This window comes from Ruditapes philippinarum, unplaced genomic scaffold (genome assembly GCF_026571515.1).
Source record: "Ruditapes philippinarum isolate M1 unplaced genomic scaffold, ASM2657151v2 ctg326_1_1_1_1, whole genome shotgun sequence".
Taxonomy (NCBI): Eukaryota; Metazoa; Mollusca; class Bivalvia; order Venerida; family Veneridae; genus Ruditapes; species Ruditapes philippinarum.
This window is the reverse complement of record NW_026864526.1, coordinates 336170-358315: the sequence shown is the minus strand read 5'-3', so window position 1 is coordinate 358315 and position 22146 is coordinate 336170. Positions and strand designations below refer to the sequence as shown.

General features: G+C 32.8%; 1 protein-coding gene across 3 annotated transcripts in view; it reads left to right on the top strand.

Annotated features, from left to right (window-relative positions):
* The window catches only part of LOC132725933 (protein SLC31A2-like), a 39253-nt gene extending 17356 nt beyond the window's left edge, over positions 1-21897 (top strand). For 2 of the 3 annotated variants that reach the window (XM_060711148.1, XM_060711150.1), the window contains exons 2-5: positions 834-903; positions 1334-1535; positions 16123-16238; positions 19373-21897. In XM_060711148.1, coding sequence (XP_060567131.1) covers positions 834-903; positions 1334-1535; positions 16123-16238; positions 19373-19635 — 651 coding nt within the window. In that variant the 3' untranslated portion in view covers positions 19636-21897. The remainder of the gene's footprint in view (positions 1-833; positions 904-1333; positions 1536-16122; positions 16239-19372) is intronic. The other variant, XM_060711149.1, reaches the window with a different exon arrangement.
* Positions 21898-22146: the final 249 nt, after the last annotated feature.

Below are 22146 nucleotides of genomic sequence, written 5' to 3'. Positions count from 1 at the left end.
TTACAGTACAGAGTGAAATGGTGCACCTTAATTAAATATTTGATTTACGTTTGTGATACCATAGTGATTTTGCATAGAAATTGTTTGAATAAAATTGTTTGGATAAATGACATATTTTCAGTGAAATATGATACATATCATGGAATAGATGTATAAAAAAAATTAGATATCATTAAATTTTAAAAGCTTAAACATCTGCAAAGTCAAAGGAAGTAAAATTGATGTGAAATATAAATGGAATATATGTGGAATATAACTATGTGAAATTTCTCTGGAATATCTGCGTAATAAGTTTGGAAAAGGATAAAGAAACCAGAAATTAATAAATAAGGAACATTTCCGAAAGCATGGCAAGGAAATAGATTTTTGGATTTCTGGATGTTTATTTAGAATTTTTGCAAACAAAATTTTACTTTTATTTGTACAAAGGAGATATTTTTGGTTTAAGTTTGATTATTCTAAGAGGGAGGGTTATCTTCCTCATCATGGTGTAAATGTTGCCATTCCATGACTTTGATAACACTTGGTCAAGGTTTTTTTTGTGACTTTGTTTTGCTAATTTATTGTTACTCCTTTAGGCATTGAAAAATTTCATCCTGAATTTCAAACCTTAGAAGTTCTGCCATTTTTGATGATTTAGGTATTCAGATTCCCTTAATTTAATTTTGCTGATTATAGATTGACCATGTCAACTTGAAAACTACTATCCATTGCACCAAACCAAATAGGAGCATACAAAGCTTGGTGTCTGTGACACAGCCAGAAATCTTAGTTAGTTAAATGAATGATATCTGTCATAGACTTGACAATCTTTTTCTTGATTTTATTTTCAGGAATACTTTTACTTCTCGAACACTGTGAAAAACTTTATATTTGAGGACCTACACTTCCATGGCTCCGCTGGTAAGCATTTTTACATAACTACATTTGCCTTTCAAATTTGAGTAATAAGTCATTTTTGCATTGTCAACTTCATTATCCAGGTTGACTGGTGGGTCAGGAAGAAGAAAAGTGAACTTTTGTGCATTATTTCAGGCTATAAGATCTTACACCGGCTAACGGTATAGACCGGAAAATCTGGCTCAAGGCTCTGCTGATTTTCCACTTAACAGTAACCCGAAAGCTCCATTTTTTGAACTGTGATGACAGTTTGTGTTTGATTCTTTTCTTGCATATTACATATTAATCAGAATTTGGAAAGAATTTACGAAAAAAATTAATACATGTATTTCCATTTAGTACAGGCACTTTTTTTTCTTGTAGTAGCGCTTTTCAGAGGTTATTTTATAGTACAAAGGTACTGATAAGTTTGTTTTGCTTTTTATAATTTCAGGTGTGGTCTGTGTTTGTTTGATAATATTTGCATTCACCGTCATGCTTGAAGGAACAAAGTCGCTCATATTTTATCTCAACCTTCGGAAAACACAAAATCCTCTCACATACGGACGTACGGACACATCTATACAATCAGAAAGGTCTCCACTATTCTCTCCTTTAATGATTCCATCGAGCGTGTCTGAAATCAAGCAAAAAAGGTCGGTAAGGCGTGTTAGCCCCCTCAAATCTCTGCCTCCCATTTATTTGATGTGACCACCTCACTGTTGTAATAACCTAACACTTTCTAAGAGTACTAGCATGGCTTCACAGTTCTATATACAAAATTTTTGTATGCAAAATTAGCAGGAGTCTAAAATAAGGAAGTATTTAAGATGAAAATTTTTCGCCTGGCTTTTGGATTGTTAAAATAACTCTGTTCCATATATTTAGAAAGAAATGTGCAGACACTTTTGACACATAATTGCAAATGATCATCCCGTTATGAAATTTTTGTTTTTCTAGCCTTAAAACTATTTCAGATTTTTTTTAAACAAGTTCATTGTTCAAGTTTATTTTTAGAGCTAACAGTGACATGACACAGATTAGCAAACTTTTAAATTTGTGTGCTTTGAAGTCATGATGTGTTTCCAGAAATAGATTATTTTGTATGCTTTTAACCATATTTAGATTAGAGCAAAAATAGGCCTTTTATTTCTTTGGTGTGTCTTTAAATTATGAGATAATTGTCTTTTCAACAAGGAAAAAAAAAGACAATTAGCTCTTGTTCTTTATGGATATGAGATAAAAATTACTATAACATCATGGAATTTCGACAATATTAAATTTTTTAATGGCCAATTTGCATCAAAATGATAAGCATTGTTTAAAATTTAAATCTTAGAAGATTTTGTTTAAGACCATCTATATAGAAAAAGCACCAATTAACTTTTTAAATTGTGCTTTGAATTTGAAAATTTTCCACCCATAGATCAATTAGACTGCTTCAAAATTTGCATTTATTTTCTGTGTTGAAACAAAATCAAAGAAATTTAGACAATATTGGTCTATTTTCAATATTATAGATTCGTAGACAATTTCTGAAGGAATTACATGTAAAGGGACTCCACTCCCAAATTTCAGGTAATTTTCTCACTTCGTTTTTCTAGAATAATTGTCCCTATTAATTTCTGAAGGAATTAAAGGGACTCCACTCCCAAATTTCAGGTAATTTTCTCACTTCGTTTTTCCAGAATAATTGTTCCTATTTTGAAAAATGACAAAAAAAAGTGTTGCAAGGCTTTTCACACAAATCAGGCTAAGAATAGCATAAAAATACAATTTTTCTATTTATTTCCAAGTATTTTTTTTACTGTCTTTTGCATTTTTTTTCTGTTTTAAGTGCCCCAGCAGATTTTGTAAGAAATTCAACTTATGATTTATGCTCATAGACCTCTGAGTGGAGTTCCTTTAAATCTGCATTTAAAAGATAGTTGCTATCACAGATAGGAATCCTGTGTAGGGAAATAAATTCTTTTATATGAGAAACTGTTCTCCTTCACAACTAAGCAAATGAAAATATATTTATTACTTAAGCTGGCAAAAAATTGCAACTTAAAATCTCAAAGCTCAGAGGACTTTCGCAAATAGTAAGGTAATAATTAAAGTGTGTAATTATAAATAATCATATAATATAAAATGTAATTCTTTTATAATGCATGTAAAATTAGGTTTAAGGTTTTTAAGTCTTACTGCTAGGGTGACAGTATATATAATTAAACTTAAAGAAGCTCCACTTTGGTCCAAAAACTTTAAATATGAACTGAGGCACTTAAAACGGAAAATGCTAAAGAAATATACACAGAAAGTTGATCTAAGTCTGATTTGAGTTGAAATCCTTCAAACTGTTTATTCATTTTAAGGTCAATTTCACAATGAGTATTCTAGAAAAACTGAGTGAATTGAAATCTGTACACAAATAATATTGGTATAGACCTACATCAAATGGAATTAAAATCTTACAGAAAAAATTTCCAGTCCCGTCATGTCAAAAAACCTCAATGGAGTCCCTTTAAAAGTATAAAAAGATGTAATAAACATGTTATTTTAGTAATTATTTAAAAGATAGACTGTGAAGCCATTGCATACTTGTAGAGTGTAGTACATTATGTAAGTGTGAACTATATTTTATTTATAACACTCTAACACTCCTCACAGTTTGAATGGTGTGCCTTAATATTGTACATGTGTATTTTCCTTTCATTTAAAACATATGTAGACTTTCTGTAGCTGCGGTAAAAAATTTATGTGTTTTTGGAAACCCAATTCTGAAATGAACAAATGAATATAGTCTTGCTGTCTCGGCTAGCACCTCAGGTTACATTTATATCATTCAGGCTATATTCTCCCAGTATATATACCATCAACAACTTGTATAACTAATAATAATATTACTAGTAACATGCATTTGCCATCAGTATGGAGCTAGGGTAGGCTGCACCTACATGCACCCTGATTATACTCTAAACTGTTAATGGCTACTTTTAACATCTTCATACTGAAATCCCAGTCAATTCTAATGAACAGATCCACATTCGTTGGTGTAGGGGTGGGTGGGGGTAATGGTTGGGTCAATTGTACAACTTTAGCATAGTAATCCTACTGCCTATGATGGTTGAAAATATGCTGATGTTTCTTAGAAATCTTATAAGGGTAAATCACAGTCAATATGGGCAGATTTTGAATACTTTTTACAATGAGATGCTGAGCTTTATCCTGTAAACAGTAATTTGTAGATGTATCTATTTGTAAAACATATTCCACAGCAATTATTGTGTTGTGCTGACGTTGATGATATGTAATTCTTACTAGTGACCGTATTAACCAGATTGTCCGTATTTATGTCGATTTACCATATAAGAAAAAATGAAATTAGGAACAGAAAATTTGTCATATGTGACAATATCAAAATATAACTTGTAACAGTGTAAAAAATAAAACCTGAGAGCACTTTTTTTACATATAAAAAAATTGCTTTGTCATTATATCTGATGAATCTATTTCAGTTTACTGGTACATCTAAGTTTATCTAAGATCTCTTTATTGTCTTCAAATTTTAATGATGTGTGCATTAATGACACATTGTTTTCTAGATAAGTTTATACCTTGCAGCATGAACTTAATTATCACACTTTAAATGATTTAAAAAAAGCATCAAAGATATTTGAGCCGCGTCACGACAAAACCAACATAATGTGTTTGCGACCAGCATGGATCCAGACCAGCCTGCGCATCCACGCAGTCTGATCAGGATCCATGCTGTTTGTTTACAGACCCTATAACAAGTAAAGAAACTGATAGCGAACAACATGGATCCTGATCAGACTGCGCGGATGCGCAGGCTGGTCTGATTCCATGCTGGTCGCAAACGCATTATGTTGGTTTTGTTGTGACGCGGCTCATTTTATCTTTAAGGTTTGATCCCCATTGTAAAAATTGTAAAAACATTTTTTTTTGTGTATTTTAAGTTTTACTTGTTGATATAAGTACTGTGAACAGTGTTCATGTGACTTTGTACAAAATTATTAAATTAAAAAACATTAACTAAGTGAATGATAAACTGTTTATATATACACATGTAAAAAAACCAATTGCATATAGATATACTAGGACTTGCAAATGAAGCGAAAACAACATTGATTTAATCACTTCATTACTATTCAATCTCAGGGCTGTTTTTATCTGTTGTGTTTTTTTGTTGTGTTTTAAATTTTAGTTTAAATATTACTATGCTAAAATTGTATCATAGACTTACATTAACCTCCTGAATTTATTAATTGGACTTGTCCAGCTTCCATTTTTAGAATTGTCCATTTACAAATTTGGGGATATCAAGATGAAAATTAATAGTTGGTCGGCAAATGGTATTGAGGCTGTTCAGACAACACATAAGTTCAGGCTGGCCTGGCACTATCTTTGTGGCAGAGGCGAGTCAATTTTTCATCATTTCAGTGGGTTTAAGAGTTAATTTGGAACAGTCCATTGTTAATATGAGGGATTTGACCAAAAAAAGCAGCAGACAATTGTAAGTCATTAAAGTGACTAGTATTCAAAGTTATATGTATAAATTTTATTCTAACACAACAGGCATTTTCCCCTATTGAACATGGAAGGAGCAAAAGTGTGTGTGTAATAATATGCAGTAAAATCAATGTTGACGATCTATATTTAACATGTGACGTAACCACTAAAAATGTGACGCATTGAAAATAAGTGTGGAAACAAATCAGGTGCAGTTTAGCTTGATATTAGCTTCGGCAGCATTTATTTGTTGATATAGTGTTAGAATCGAAATGATTTATTCCAAGCAGTGATTCTTTCGTTTGATAAAATCACTGTTTGTTGTTCAGATGCGCACCATTATATCACCTGGACTACGGCCTTGTGATATAATTCCTGGCACCCGAACTCTAAACTATTGGGGATATATCATTTTTTAAATAAACTTAAACATTATGCAACAATTGCAAAAAAAAAATTGATAAAAAAAACCATGCTAGCATAAAAAGGCTGGTTGGGCTACGGCCATTTTAAAATCCTGTGGTATAGATGAAAACATGCAAACTAACTTAAAACGCGTCGTAAAATCTTTTGTCCTAAAGTAACACCTTTATAATAATGAGAGTTTTGTCCTCCCCCACTTTCATTAACTGAGACATTTATTGTGACATATAAAATTGTCACACAATTATGACTGTTATTGCTCGTTTTTCAGCATAAACAGGTTGTTATTTAGCCTTCTGACATGATGGAATGCTTGTTTTTCAGGCATGAAAAAACTAAAAACACCCATTTAAATCTTTGTATTATGATGAAATAGTTTTTAAATGCTTGTAAACTTGTTTAAAATAGGACAGAAATTTATAAAATTAAATTATATGTAATGCAAAATTTCATTCATTTTACCAAAATGCCAGTTCCCAGTTTTGCATATAATGTCATACCTGCTTACTCTTTGATATTAATCTAGAAACTTTTATGTGAACTGGGGCACAATTCTGAATTGTTTAGGTACACAAGGGCGTAGCGCCCATTACGCACAATACGCAATTGCGTATAAAAAAAATCCGAAGGTAAAAAAAATAAAGTTGAGAAAATCTAAGTTTTAATGATTTTATCGCTATAGATCTAGATCTCCATTTTAGTTTACAAAATATTTCGTTAGACCAATCCTTTCTAAATCGTTTCCTTTGGAATAGCATTATTTTAAAACGACTTTAAATCTTTTAAGTTCTAGATCAAGATTTTAAAAATCATCAACTCGGGGCAAAATTAAATTTTTGGTGTGTTGTTGTGTCCGCCAAATTCCAGGACAAGCGACCCTGTTTATGGTCCTCAAACAGGACCCCATTCAAGTCGATAATGAATCTGACCAGGCAGAAACAAAACAGAATTCACAAGACCTGGCATGTGACCCTCCAGTGATTAGCAAATCAGATGCCAATGTCGCGTCTCCTTCTCTCCCTTCTTCTTCTTCGTCCACCTCCTCCTCTTTTTCTCCCCTTGCTTCTTTCCCCCTCGAGAACCGCTAGAAGCTCCCTGGGAGCACGATTCCTGGATATCGGAAGTATTGATATCAGAAGCCGACTAAGAATGCCAGATTCTAAAAAAATGTTGTCCTCACCGAACGGTTCGAGCCACATACAGGTTGGGTTGCACCTCTCAGAGAACTCGAAAAAAGGCAACAAGTAGGCAAGTGTCTCTGCGTTTAAGCAAGAGAAGCACCCATCTTCTTAAGGTACATCCCTTTATTTGATGGGGTATTTTGTGCTCCATGTTTTGCCTTTAATGCGGCTGAAAATGTGCTTGTTGCTCATCCGTTGATTGATTGGAGCGACGCAAGAAAAGTTGTTGATGGGCACACACTCTCAAAAGAACACATGAATTCCATCACAAGATCCGACCACTTTGTACGCATCTGGAAGGAAGAGCAGAATGTGGTCTAGTTCGGATCGACAGCCTATCAGCAGAAAGTACAATAGAACAGGGAGGCGTTAGCAGCCATCATTGAGGCCATATTTTTTGTGGGCAACAAAATATATCTATGAGTAAGTCTGTTACTTTCTCATCACCGCCTGAGGAGACCTATGGAGTGATCATTAGACCATTAACTATATCGTTGTATCTGGTAATTTCCCTACTTTCTTACAATGGAATAGAAGTGTTCTCAGAGTATAATTTTTCTTGTGCATTTGGAAATAATATATACACTTGGATAAATAAGACTGAAGGCTTAAGAGAAAAGCCGTTCTTACCAAACTGATTTGATGAGAAATGCTAAAAAAACTTGTTATCTGGTTAAATGCATTTTACAATTGAACGGGCATTCATACATAAACCAATTTCATGATCTGCATCCTTAATCAAACTTCACATGGAAAATTTTTTGTGTCTGTTTATATGCACGTGTAACATAAGAAAACTGCAAGGCGTACACTGCCTTTTTTCTTCACAAATCTGTTTCGAAGTTATAATGAAAAAAGTTAATAAGTAAAACGAGCAGCTATATGTTTATCAATTTATGGAGAAAAAATGACTTGAAAATGCTTCATGCTTTACGTGCAAAAGGTGCTTCAAGACATGCCAGAGCCCACGATTTAGCATCTAATTTTTCAAAATTTTCCGGGGGAGACCCCCCGTACCCCCACCAGCGGGAGGGAGATACCCCCTCCCGCACGCACCCCCTCTCGGCACTTCATGCCTCGCTTTGCGTATAATTTTTCAACTCCTAGCTACGCCCCTGGTACAGACTACTGGTCGGTACATTATGAAGAATTACATATTAAAAAAAACAAGAAAAAACAGGTTAGTACTGGGCATAAGCCAGAGACATTTAAAATGAAAACCAGGTTTGTTTTGGTACATATTCTTAGGATTTGAAGATAAAAACCAAGTCAGTAATCATACAGATTTTTTTGAAAACTTCTAAAATAGAACTGATGACAATATCATAAGAAACTTATTATGCTTATTTCCCCCAAAGTAAGCAGTATATTGAGGCATAGGTCTTGACTTTATTTATATAGGCATTGAATAGGTCAAGGTCAAATAACAAGGTCAAATAACAAAAAGTAAAGGTCACATAGGATCTGATTATGCTCATTGAAAACAGTATTCCATTAGTAGATGTATAGAATCTACTGCCATAATAATCAACAGGTCTGTTTTATATAAGTGCATGATTGTATTTTGTTTGGAAACAACAACTTCTAAATCACTCGGCCATTAGTGATGAAACTTTTAAGGAATGATGGTCTTAAATAAAATTTGCGCTGATGGTTCTGGTCTGCTGCACAATATGTCTGCCAAAGCTAAGATAGAAATAAGCTTTAAACATCTCAACCTTTTGGTAGATTTTCATGAAACATTACTGGAATGATTGTTTGATGCTCTGTTTACAAAAAAATGCTAAACTCATGGCAGTTTTTTGCTTTCAAGAAAGCTGTCAGGTCTTAAAATAAAAATACGCTTTAAACTACATACCCTTTAAGCTCATTAAATGCTTTGCAAATTTTTATTTTTATTCAGTATGAATTATCTTTGGATGGAACATTACGAAACTTTCTGAAATCATTACTTTCTTCAGAATAAGAAGGCTGCCTGCATGCTAAATATAGAAAGAAGACTAAGTCTTGAATCATAAATTTGGCTGATTTTGATGAAGCTTGATAGGAATTACCTTATAATGAACATTAAAACCGTATTCTCAGTTGTGTAATTAAGGGGCCATGATGGGCCACCTATTTAGAAATTTTGACAGTTGCACATTTTGAGCTTTTGATACAAGTCTCAAGATTAGTGATATGATAGTGATATGATCAAAAGCCACCCAGTTTATGCTTTTGTCCGACATGTAAATTCCATGGGTGGGCTTTTGCCCTATCTGTAAATTTCATGGGAGGGCTGTTGTCCACCCTGTCAACTTCATAGGGGGGCTGTTGTCCACTTTGTTGATTTAATGGAAGGCCTTTTGTTTGCCCTGTAAATTTCATGGGAGGGCTGTTGTCCACCTGTCAACTTCATGGGAGGGCTGTTGTCCACTTTGTTGATTTAATGTGAGGCCTTTTGTTTGCCCTGTAAATTTCATGGGAGGGCTGTTGTCCACCCTGTCAACTTCATGGGAGGGCATTTTTTCACCCTGTCTATTTAATGGGAGGGCTGTTGTCCAGTATTTCATTTTCAGCTTGGACAGCTTTTGTCCAGGATGGGCGGCTTTTGTCCGACACTTGATATAATTCAACTCTTGCCATTTGCTAGGCCACATTGAGTCATTCAATAAGAATTAGCCTGTTTTAAATGCAAAATAAAGAAAATTATTTTATTAATTACATTGACTTAAATGATAGAAACAATTATCTTTGACGGATAGAGATAAACGATGTCATTAAATAGTTACTGCAAAACTAACGTAATTTTTCTTATTTTTAAGCATAACATACAGCATTTCCACTTCGTTCCGATGACATTTTTATAGGTGTGTTTCTTGTATTGGGTAATAAAATGACAGTTAAGAGTTGTATAGCATGACATAAGAACAAGCAGTTTAATGCGACGAAGTACAATATAAATTAATTAACATGAAATGTGTGATTGTCGGTAGTGACCGTGACAACAGGAATGTTAAGCCGAATTTTATTATGATTATTCATAATATAAACACGTTTTATGATATTTTTTTGTATTATACTTTTCCTTTACACAATATAAATAAAATTTATTACTGCTTGTTGTCGTGATCTACCAATGTGGTTATGATATACAAATTTTTTTTTCCAAAAGTCGTTGTCCATTTTCTAAGTACAATTTTATGTTTTATTAACGGTATTGAAATGACGTTGGTAGAACGTCATAATACTGATAATGAACATAATAATATGCAAAAACTAAAGTTGGTGAATTAACATAAGGGAAGGTTTCCATTAAATAAGGACGCAAACCACTCTTGGTGGTGAGCTAGCTTTTCACTCACAGGGTAAAAATGTGTGCCTTAAAACGTTACAGTATGTTGAGAGATCTAACCATCATGGAAACAAAGTTTTAGTCAAAAGGTAATAACTTAATGGGTGAAATACCTGATTAAAAATAGATTTTATGGCAAACAATTAAAAAAAAACACTTACGATCTATAATGCTGCATCTTATGAAGTGCTTCAGTTTCGTGGACTTTAAAATTTATGTAATAATAAATAATAATTGGATTGGATTCAGGACTCACTAAAACTGTTGACAGCCCATTGTAACTTAGTTTTTTAGCTTGACTATTCAAAGAATATGGAAAGCTATTGAACTCACATTGGCCTTGATGTCACAGTTTGGTTAAGCTTTTACATTCAATTTGGTATCTTAAAAAGTTCTAAAGGGAATAGGTTTAAACATGACACACTTATTTGAGAGCATAATATGAGGTCACTATCCAACTCTGGCCCATCAATCTAGTATAGATTAAGACATACATGTAGTTATGGCCCTATCTGAATTCTTTGCTTAAGTTTTGCATATTAAAACAATCACTCTTTCGAACCACTAAAGGTATTCACTTGAAACTTAATACAAGTCTTTGGGGTCACTAGCCAAGGTCCATAACTCTTGTATGGATGTTGACTGAATTGTAGCCCTTTCTGACTTTAGCAAATTGTTGGTCCAGGCCGTTGTTTTACTATCAAGCACTGGGAATAGTGGAACATGCTCACCTACTGACAGCTCCTGGTTTTTTGTTTTTTTTTAATTTTTTCAAAAAGATTTTTTATTTTAAAACGTTAAAAAGTATGTACTAAGCTGAGCTAGGCTCCAAAAGTCTCTCTCCTAAAACATCTTGATTATTTTCTATACACAACTTAAACTTTAACATTAAACAACAGATAAAAAGTCACCATATGACCTTCAGAGGGTGTTGTTATGAGTGAAAAGGACCATAATATTAAAATATAAAATACCAAGATCTTTCTTTATCCCCCGTATGAACTTTCTTTCTTCAATTTGACCTTAAACACTGTGTAACTACGTAACTAACATGATTTTTTTTCATGTTTTAAAAAACAGGTGGTTGTTTTCAGGATGAAAAATAACAATTAGTACATTCTCATAGAACAAGTCTATTCATTCTTAATTAACCAGTCTGCTCTGAATCAGAGTTCACAGACTGTGACCTTTTTAAAATAGGCCATAAAATCTGTTTTAAACACTGAGCTTTCCCATTCTTAAATTTAAAAAAAATAAATTATTACCTGTTTATTTTATTGAGATAAAATTAGCAGCCTGCATGATAGTCATTAAAATAAATAGCGTTATTTTTAGGATTAATTTCAATACTTGTTCCTTAATGAAATTTAAGGTACTGTATGACAATGTTGCTGAAACAGAGAATATAAAATTGTTTTGAAATATGCGAATGACCTTTTGCCGTTTGACTGTTTTACCAGTCAAATGACCTTGACTTGTCAAAACAACGCGCCTTTCCATATGCAAAGCTAATGTTCTGACCACACTCTATACAGGCTGCTGCTTTAATTTAAAGACGATTCCAGAAGTGAAATTATTTTAACTAGTGGGGTGTGTGTGGGGGGGGGGGGGGAAAGGGTTCATCTCCCTCCTTTTTGAGTTATCTGTCACTGAAAACGTCACGCCCAGACTAAGCAGATAACTCAAAATCAAGCATATCAATAAAAGAGCAGGACTTACAAAAATTAACATGAAATAGACTCTAACCCCTCGACCACGGAGGCTGTATGCACTATAAAATAAGATATTTTGTTTGTATTTCAAAATGTTCATTAGTGTTTGATATTAAGGCACACCATTCTTTCCAAGTTTATTTTGTAGTGAAGCCTTACCTATCTTTTTTTGCTTTCTAATTTATAATACATGTAGATTTAAATTGCTAGTTATCTTCAATTTTTGTTATTTGTAGTTATCTTCAATTTCCGTTACTTCTTATGTTAATGTTGATTTTGTTTTAACCTGGATTATATTGCTCTTGACACTTTGTGTCATAAATATGTGAATACAAAAGATTTCTAGTGCCACATTTTAGGGAATGTAATTAACTTTGTCTATAATTTTATTGGCACCATGTAAAGATAATGTGTTATTTTATGTACATAATTCTTCTTTAATGCTTACAATGCTTATTATCTTATTAATGTACTTCATATTTGTTCACCAATCTCATATTTGTTCACCAATCTCATATTTGTTCACCAGTCTCATATTTGTTCACCAATTTCATATTTGTTCACCAATCTCATATTTGTTCACCAGTCTCATATTTGTTTACCAATCTCATATTTGTTCACCAGTCTCATATTTGTTCACCAATCTCATATTTGTTCACCAATCTCATATTTGTTCACCAATCTCATATTTGTTCACCAGTCTCATATTTGTTCACCAATCTCATATTTGTTCACCAATCTCATATTTGTTAACCAATCTCATATTTGTTCACCAGTCTCATATTTGTTCACCGATCTCATATTTGTTCACCAGTCTCAGATTTGGTTACCTGTCTCATATTTGTTCACCAGTCTCATATTTGTTCACCAGTCTCAGATTTGGTTACCTGTCTCATATTTGTTCACCAGTCTCATATTTGTTCACCAGTCTCATTTTTCTTACCAATCTCATATTTGTTCACCAATATCATATTTGTTCACCAATCTTATATTTGTTCACCAATTTCATATTTGTTTATCAATTTCATATTTCTCACCAGTCTCATATTTGTTCACCAGTCTCATATTATATTATTTTGTTCACCAATCCCATATATGTTCACTAGTCTCATAATTGTTCATCAGTCTCATATTTGCTCACTGATCTCATATCTGTTCACTGATCTTATATATGTTCATTGTTTTCATATTTGTTCAACTATCTTATTTCACCAATCTCATATTTGTTCACCAATCTCATAACTTTGTTCACCAGTCTTATATTTGTTCATCAATCTCATATTTGTTCACCAATCTCATATTCTTTGAGAAATCTATTGTTAATGTTTTGATCTTTTGCTTAATTTGCATTTATTGTAACATAATTTTTTAATTTTTTGGTAAATGATTTTGTCCTCTACCTATGTTTTAGATAGTCACCATAAATTATCACACAAAGTGTAAGCAGATAAATGGATCTGTACTGGTTCACTATCATATGTAGGTTACTAGATTACATTGCTGAGTTGTTTAGTTTGGAGATAATGAGTACATGGTACCTCAGTGATGCAAGATTGGTTATGTCATATACATATACATGTATTTAGAAACTTAAATTTGTTTAAAATTCAAATAGTTTTTGTAGTAGATATAGTTTTATACACTTTGATTTACATGTTTTCCAGAGTAGTATTTTGTACATTGTTTACATTTTGATACTTTTATGGTAGATTATTTCACATTTTATAATGGCTAATTTCTTCATCTAGTATTATCTATAAAACCATTATTTAAATGTTATAATGTTCATAATGAGTAAAAATTTATTTGTGCCTGAGGCATAAGGCATAATGTGCCTTTAAAGGGACTCCACTGAGCTAAACATAACATTTGAATTTCATACAAAAATGAGCTGGGGCACAAATTTCATACATAAATGAGCTGGGGCACTTTAAACAGAAATATAGGCAAAGATAGATAATAAATATACTTTGAAATAAATTGAAAATCGTATTTTTATGCTTTTCTTAAGCCCGATTTGAGTGAAAAGTGTTTAAACGCTTTTCATTTTGGGTCATTTTTTTTATCATTAGAATAATTATTCTGTAAAATCGAAGCGCGCGAATGATCTGAATTTTGCACAAAGGTTAGTCAGGTCTAAACCTACATCAAATGGTACATTTATCTGGAAAAATTTTTTTTGGTCCTTTAATAGGATGATGTTTTCTCACTTATTTATGACTGTTTAAAATTGCGTTTTGTAATCAGTTTCATGTTGACACAACCCAATCTAGTGAGAGATGGTAGGTTTTTATCATTGTAAACATTTACATACATTATGTAAATTACCAACACTGTGAAGATGGTATCTCTATCATAAGGAATTCGAAATTAAGCTCATTACAAAAGACAGTTATAATTAAGTTTAAGTTTTTTTTTAGAGTTGTATAATTTAATGCAGTTTTATTTGTTTGTTTGATGATTGCCCAATTATTTCCAGTATACAAAAGTCAGTTAATAATGTTCCCATGCAATTATACCCTATTATACCCACAAGTCTGGAAAACACTAAGCCATAATTATTACCTTGCACTGTGATCACTGTGGTTTTGATTGTGCCAAAAAAGTATTGTAGGATATATGTAGATATAGTGCTGAAAAGCTGAGTTTATTGGACATTGACAAATTGATTGTACCTGTAGAGATAAGATTTTACCATTTATTGGTCTCAAAGGAAAAATCTCCTCATTTCCAAAGTTTCAGGGATTGAGGTTACAATTTTTAGTGGTTCATTATTTTAAGCTTTATCTCATACCATGCAAAACATTTTAATTGAACTTGTCCATATTTGAATCTGGACAAAACCATTACTAGAGAAAATTTCCAAATAAGTACTGACTGATTAGCCCATAGCTGAAAACCTTGACAAGACCTCACAGATTTGCCGTCTACAATGGTTGCATGGGTATATTATAGCAGGCTATTATAATTGCCAGGATGATGATGTAATATGTCACATCCAGAGTTTGGTTCCTTGATTTGCCAGCTAATCTTAGTCTAGCTGGTTGCTTGGGTATATTCAGTTGCCACCCTAGCATGGCTAGACAGCCGAGATGTACATGTTGTTTTATGCGTCATTATTTCATTTGGACTTTCATTCACAATTTTTTTCCCTTTGCATTATTTTGATTGTTCATGGCCTCATGCAGAAACCTGGTAATTTGCTTAATAAGGAAAACTAACCAATTCAGGAACTTTGATTTTTAACTTTCCAACTGCACAAACTACTCAAATTCTGTTGTAAACAGGTATTTAAATGAAAACAAGCCGATGGGATGAATGAAAAACTGCAAATTTTATCTTATTGTGATTTTTTGTTTTTCCTTTTCCTTTGTAAATTCTTCTGTTAAGGTGTTCTTTATGTCTGAAATGGGAAAATTAACATGGGATGATGGAAAAACAAACATTTCAAACTGCGTCATCACAAACTCTTTTTTGTGCGATGAAGTCTGACCAATGAAAGGGTTCCCCTAGTGTGACTTTAACATAAGTCATTTAGTTAATGTTTTGCAAATGTTTCCTTATTTTGAAAATCTTAAGGAGAATAAAATAATTCCAGACATGACATTGTAACTATGGTTAAATAGCTTTTCAAATTTATGTACCAGGCATTCTGATTGGCTGCTGTTGTAATCTCAATAAAGATTTCAGCCAATGATGATTGCTGACTTATTATTTCGACTGGTTACTCGCGTATGATTTAGCTGCTATTGAAGTTTTGATTATTTAAATAAAGTTTGTAAAGCAATCACTTTTTGATGGCAATTAAGTATTATAAGTTATATATCTGCCACTGAAATGAAAAATAATGTTTAAGAATAAGATATATTAAGATCATATGAACATGTGTGTTGTTTGCATATTTAATAATTTAGTATTTAATGATTAATATTCATACTCTTTTATTCAATAAACTACAACTTTTATTTTAATGTAAAGTTCACATACCTATCTGTTTTTGTCACTTCATGCAGACTTCAAATGTTTCCAACATTGTCATATCTTGTAATTAATCAACTGAACATTGTTTTATTTCCAGGATAAAGTTCCATGTAGGGAGTTACCTGTTGCATATGGTAGATTTAATGTTAGCATACCTACTTATGTTAGCTGTGATGTCTTATGATGCATATATTCTTATAGCTGTGATATTTGGTAAGTGCTTAAGTGGCATGGATTGCAGTCATGCAAGTCAAGTCTGTGTCATAAACATAGAGTCAGTCAGGCCTGCCTCCTCAGAATAGAGCTAGACCAGTCAAACCTCTGTCCTAAAATAATTGAGGCTAGTTACGCCTCTGTTCACAAAATAGAACAAGGCCAGTCAGACCTCTGTCCCCATAAAAGAGCTAGGTCAGACATCTGTCCCAAAGATCGAGCTAGGCCAGTCAGACCTCTGTCCCTAGCAAAGATCTTGGCCAGTCAGACCTTGGTCCCAGGCAAAGAGCTAGGCCAGTCAGACCTTGGTCCCAGACAAAGAGCTAGGCCAGTCAGACCTCTGTCCCTAGCAAAGAGCTAGGCCAGTCAGACCTTGGTCCCAGGCAAAGAGCTAGGCCAGTCAGACATCTGTCCCTAGCAAAGAACTAGGCCAGTCAGACCTTGGTCCCTATCAAAGAGCTAGGCCAGTCTGGTACTTGCCACAAGAGTGGATCCAGGAAAGTAATTATGGTGTGTTCCACCAGAATAAAACATGTCTGGCATGCCTTTGGCACAGTGGAGCCAAAATTACATTGTGACTTAGTCATGTAGTGTCTCTTTACTACAACATTGTATAGGCCACATGGTTTGCTTTCTGGAATGGTTAATAAGAAATTATTTTTAATACGCTTTAAGTTCATTCGAATTTAAAGAAAACTTAATTCGAACACTTAACAAGTGATTTTTTTTTACTTCATTGAAAAAACAACAACAATATCAAAAAACAACAACATCACGATAAAAACAACAAAAAAGAAACAAACAAAAAAAATACAACAACAGAAGATAACAAACTAGTATACTATTGCTCTAAATGGACTAATATGTACTGATTTTCATTATCATAATATCACATCCTAAGTATGAACAGTTAGGCAAAAAAAACAAAGACTGTTTCAGATGGTATTAATTATTTTTCCCTTAAGGTGTTTACAAATGTAGGTTTTGAAAAAAGATAAGGTGTCAGATGGTAAACATATATATTTATGTAAATTAGGTATTTGTTACTAAACTCTAATGTTGTTGTCCTCATACATGTTTATCCTTATACATGTATTTATTGACTCATGATTATATCAAACATGGGGGCATCCTTGGCCTAATGGGTCAGGTTGTTAACTTCAAATCACTTGCACCTCACCACTGTGGGTTCAAATCCTGACAGAGACTTTGAATTCTTTCATGTGAGGAAGCTATCCATGAACTAGCTTATAGAATGTTGGTGGTTCTACTCGGGTGACCGTTTGTGCCTGAAATGGTGCACGGAAGGGTATCTGAGGTCTTCTTCCACCAGTAAAGCTGGAATATTGCCTTTACTGTGATGGTGCGACGTAAAACCCAACCAAAAAACAAAAAAAAACAAAAAACAATCAAATATCAAAGGGACTCCACTGAGGTTTTTTTGACATGACAGGACTAGAAATAATTTTCCCAGATTAATATTCCATAACTTTCTGTTTAAAATACGTTGGCTGATCTATATCTGAAATTAAAATTTTATATTTTAGGCTTTTGGCAGCTTTTCGACATTACGTCGAGTTCCTTTATGATACAAACTGTTGTTAAAGACAAGTTGGTAGTAGTTTTAGGAACACTTCAATTTGTTTTCTTTTCATGAAATGTAAAGTGTATTGGACTACAAATTAGTGTCAAATTTGTTTCATTTCTTGTAGCCCCTGTCATAAGTAATAATACTATAGGTTTATTGTCCTTTCGGAAATAACACCAAAATAAACAAAATTTTAATGATATAAAAACTTCCTGTATGGCCCAAATTTTAACCTGTCCAAAAGCTGACTCATATCCATTACTGTGACAAATATGAACTTCAAGTTGTTAATGGTTTAAACTTTGCCCTGCTAATTTTCATGAATGAACTTGTCCATCTTCCTTTCTGGACAAAACCTTTTATCTTTTTAGCTCACCTGTCTAAGCACAAAGTGGTCAAAGGTGAGTTTTTGGGATCACTCTGTGTTCATTGTGCGATGTGCATGATGGGCATGCTTTGTTAACAGCGTCAAACTTTTTCAAACCACATCCCTTCCTATACTAATTTTTAGTAATTGGCCAATAATGTTAAAACTTAGCAGGAATGTTCCTTAAACATGAAGCGCTTTAAAAATTGTTCAAAGAAGTCCATGCCATGCTAAATTCTGGTTGCCATGGCTATCAGGCTATCAAAAGAAAAAAAACTTTAAAAGTCTTCTTCTAAAAAACACAAAGAACTAAAGCATAGATATTTAACATGAAACATCTTCCAGTGGTTGTCTACCAAGTTTGTTCATATAGAAGCCCTGAGGTCAATATTGGTTACGCCAATCAAGTATTTAGTCTAAGAACATAAAATCTATTGACAGCACATTTGAGCTGCTTCACGACAAAACCAACATAGTGCGTTTGCCACCAGCATGGATCCAGACCAGCCTACGCATCTGCCCAGTCTGATCAGGATCCATGCTGTTCGCTTACCAACTCTATTACAAGTAGAGAAACTGATAGCGAACAGCATGGATCCTGATCAAACTGCGCGGATGCGCAGCTGGTCTGGATCCATGCTGGTCGCAAACCCATTATGTTTGTTTTGTCATGGCGCGGCTCATTTATTCACTAGCAGCAGGACATGCATGCAGCTCACAGCCCTGATAACGGAACATGTATATTGTAAATTGAAAGTTAAAGATCAAAGTTAACTTGAGATATAAGTCAGATAGTATATCTCGATGAACTCATGTTATCTGTTTAAACCTTTAGTAAATAAAATTTGAAAATTAAATTTTAAACAAGAAAAAGTAAAGATTTCCATGGTACATTAATTTTGAAGTTAAAATGAATTCATTTTTTTGAGAATTTAATCCATTTTATGAGCTTGCCTACCAACTGATCAGCTTAACCCCTGGTCTCGAGGTTTTAAAACTTTTTTTACAGAGTTCTGTCTCAAATCTAAGGAATTTCATTGGTCAATATATAAGCTGTACTGGTTTCTGACCAATCAAATACAGAAGATCTGAGAATATCATATTTATGTAGGCTCTTACTGAATTTATTGAACTCATTGAATAATAATTTCATTCATTATTCTCTATTTCTTCTTTCAGGTTCTGGTGTGGGTTATTTTATTTTTGGTGCCGTCAACGCTAAAAATAAATTGAAATTTCACGCCCTAAAAATGGGTATGTATGACCTGTATGACAGTCAAACGGGACTTACAAATAGTCAAACAGGACTTACAAATAGTCAAACGGGACTCAGAAATAGTCAAACGGGACTTACAAACCAAAGCCAATGCTCAATATCTAGCTCTACGACTTCATCGAAATATGGTAGCAATGGAGTTTCGTGTGCCAATGGTAGCAGATAGTGATGTCACTCGTGGAAATCTTAAATAACCATTGATAAAACATGCATCAAAATTGGTATAACGATTTTGAGAGCACAGTGCTTTGTTAAATTGAGTGAAATGCTAACTTTCACAAACATTGAGAGTGAAATGTGTGTATGCATTTAATTGGATGAAGTTTGTGTCGTCAATTGATTGAGCTTGGTTTGGGCTGTAATTAATGTATGGTGTGATGTACAGTTTATGTACACTAATAAATTGTGTGACGTACAGTGTATGTACACTAATAAATTAATTACATGTACTCTTATTAAATGAGACCTCTATTGATTAAAGTGTACTCTAATTTATTCAAGTGATTTATATATACTCTATTAAATTGAGATATCTGATAAATTACAGTGAAAAAATATACACTAAAGAAACGGAAAATTGTGTGAGCTTTCATAAAGTGTGACATAATTATGTAATCAGTTTGTTACATTGTGTACAAGAAAAAACTGCATAAAATGTGTACACAGAATATACAGGAAAAAATGTACTCTTTGATGATTGCGTATTCTGATCAACTTGGGGGATTGTGTACACCAAAATAACAAACTATAAGATATGTACACTTGTAACATGGAAAAAATGTACTCTGATAATTAGATTATGTACACTAATTAATTGTGCATTGTCTATTTAACTTAAGTATTGCATGAAATATATATTATATATTTAATTTATTTGAATCAAATGTGCTTTTATAACAGCGTGAAATAATAAATGATATTATTAAGTGGCTAATTGAACAAATTTATTTTCAAGAGAATTATTTTACTTTCTTTTATATACATTTTTAGCTCACCTGTGCACCAGATGTTCATAGGTGAACTTTTATGATGGCAGTGTGTCCATTGTTGGTTGTTAGTCATTCTTTGTTATCCACAATTTCTTTGAAAAGCATCTCCTCCAAAACCACTTGGTAGATATTGACCAAACTTCACAGGATTAATTCCTTAGACTTTAAAATGAAATCTTTAAAAAAAACGTATCCTTAGAAACAATATATGCCTAGAGCTAAGACTTTTGATTTGTTACACTAAGTGTTACCTTCTGATCCTCTACAAAAGTTAAATAAAGAATGATCAAGTTACAGAATTCAGATACAGTATAACCTCCAGAGCAGCCCCTTATAAAGCAATTACTTCTAGACAACAACATCTAGACTTTTGCAGAGGTTATACTTAATATTCATGAAAGAATAAAGCAATATACTAATTAACATTCCTTTATGCATAGTTAAAAGTGAAAAAAAATTGGGAGAGAAAAATCTTGCTTTAAACAATCAATAGTTTTGCTATTTACAAGCTTTAACCAATGTTGAAATGTTTTTAAAAAACGACTTCCAGGATTTGTTTAGATTTACAGTTAAAAGCAAATTTTGTGTGGATGTGTGGTGGAGCTGTTAATACATCAGACTAGTAATTTAAGTATTGCTGACAGCATGGGCTCAAACCCTGTCAGTTGCAAGCCGTTGTTTCCTGAGCAAGAAATTTTACACTCATTGCTTAGTACTTGTTAGTTTCAGGAACCGATTCAAGAAGTGTTTCAATAAGCTTATAACATCCTACACAATCAACTTGCTAAAATGAATTTGTATAAACCGAAAGCTAATTTTTTCCTGTACTCCATAGCAAGTCTTTGCCAACGCAAATATAAACAGGGAGCATTCATTGTTTTAATTTAATGTTTTTTTTTACAATCCATATAAAACAACATATATTAAAAGGCAATTATTATTCATTCTCAGGTAGACAAATTACATTTGTAAGAGGAATATAAACAACTAGACTGTTGATCTACTTTAATTCAGTTTTATACAGTCAAGTAATTGATATGTTACTACTATAACAAGGGAAAGGAGGTTTTCAGTCAAAGTTAACGACTCTTAACGAGGCTTTTCAAGTAATCTTATTTGCATATTTGTGACATAAAAATCAAATTTCATGTATTTATTAAGCAAAAAAAAGAAAACCAAACCCTCAACAATACTGCATCAAAACAAATGCTGTTTTTTGTAGATAACAATTCATCATGTTTGTAAACAAAAGGGAAATGCATCATTTTAGGATTGAAGTTCCGCGGAAACAACACTGTCTTAAATCAGATTGTTAATTTAGTGAGGTAAGCCAGTTTTGCAATAAATGGCATGCCTCTAGATGATTAGAATATATCTTCAGAGAAATATAATGTTTGTATTTACATTGAAAAGGTGTAAATGTATATCTCATTAGATATTTCTATTATGATCCATATTTTTACATTATAAATGATTGTAATAGTTTACATCACAATCATTATTAAGAAATAAATATTTTATATTTTATATCAAAATCTTTGTTTTTAAATGTAGGTTTCAAATATAATAGTTTTATTTTGGTAACTTTAAAATAGTTACAATTTTACTTAAAAATAGTGTTTTTCATTTTAGTTTTATTTTATGTAAGCTGTCTAACAAAGACTTGTTGAAGTAACTTATATCAAGCT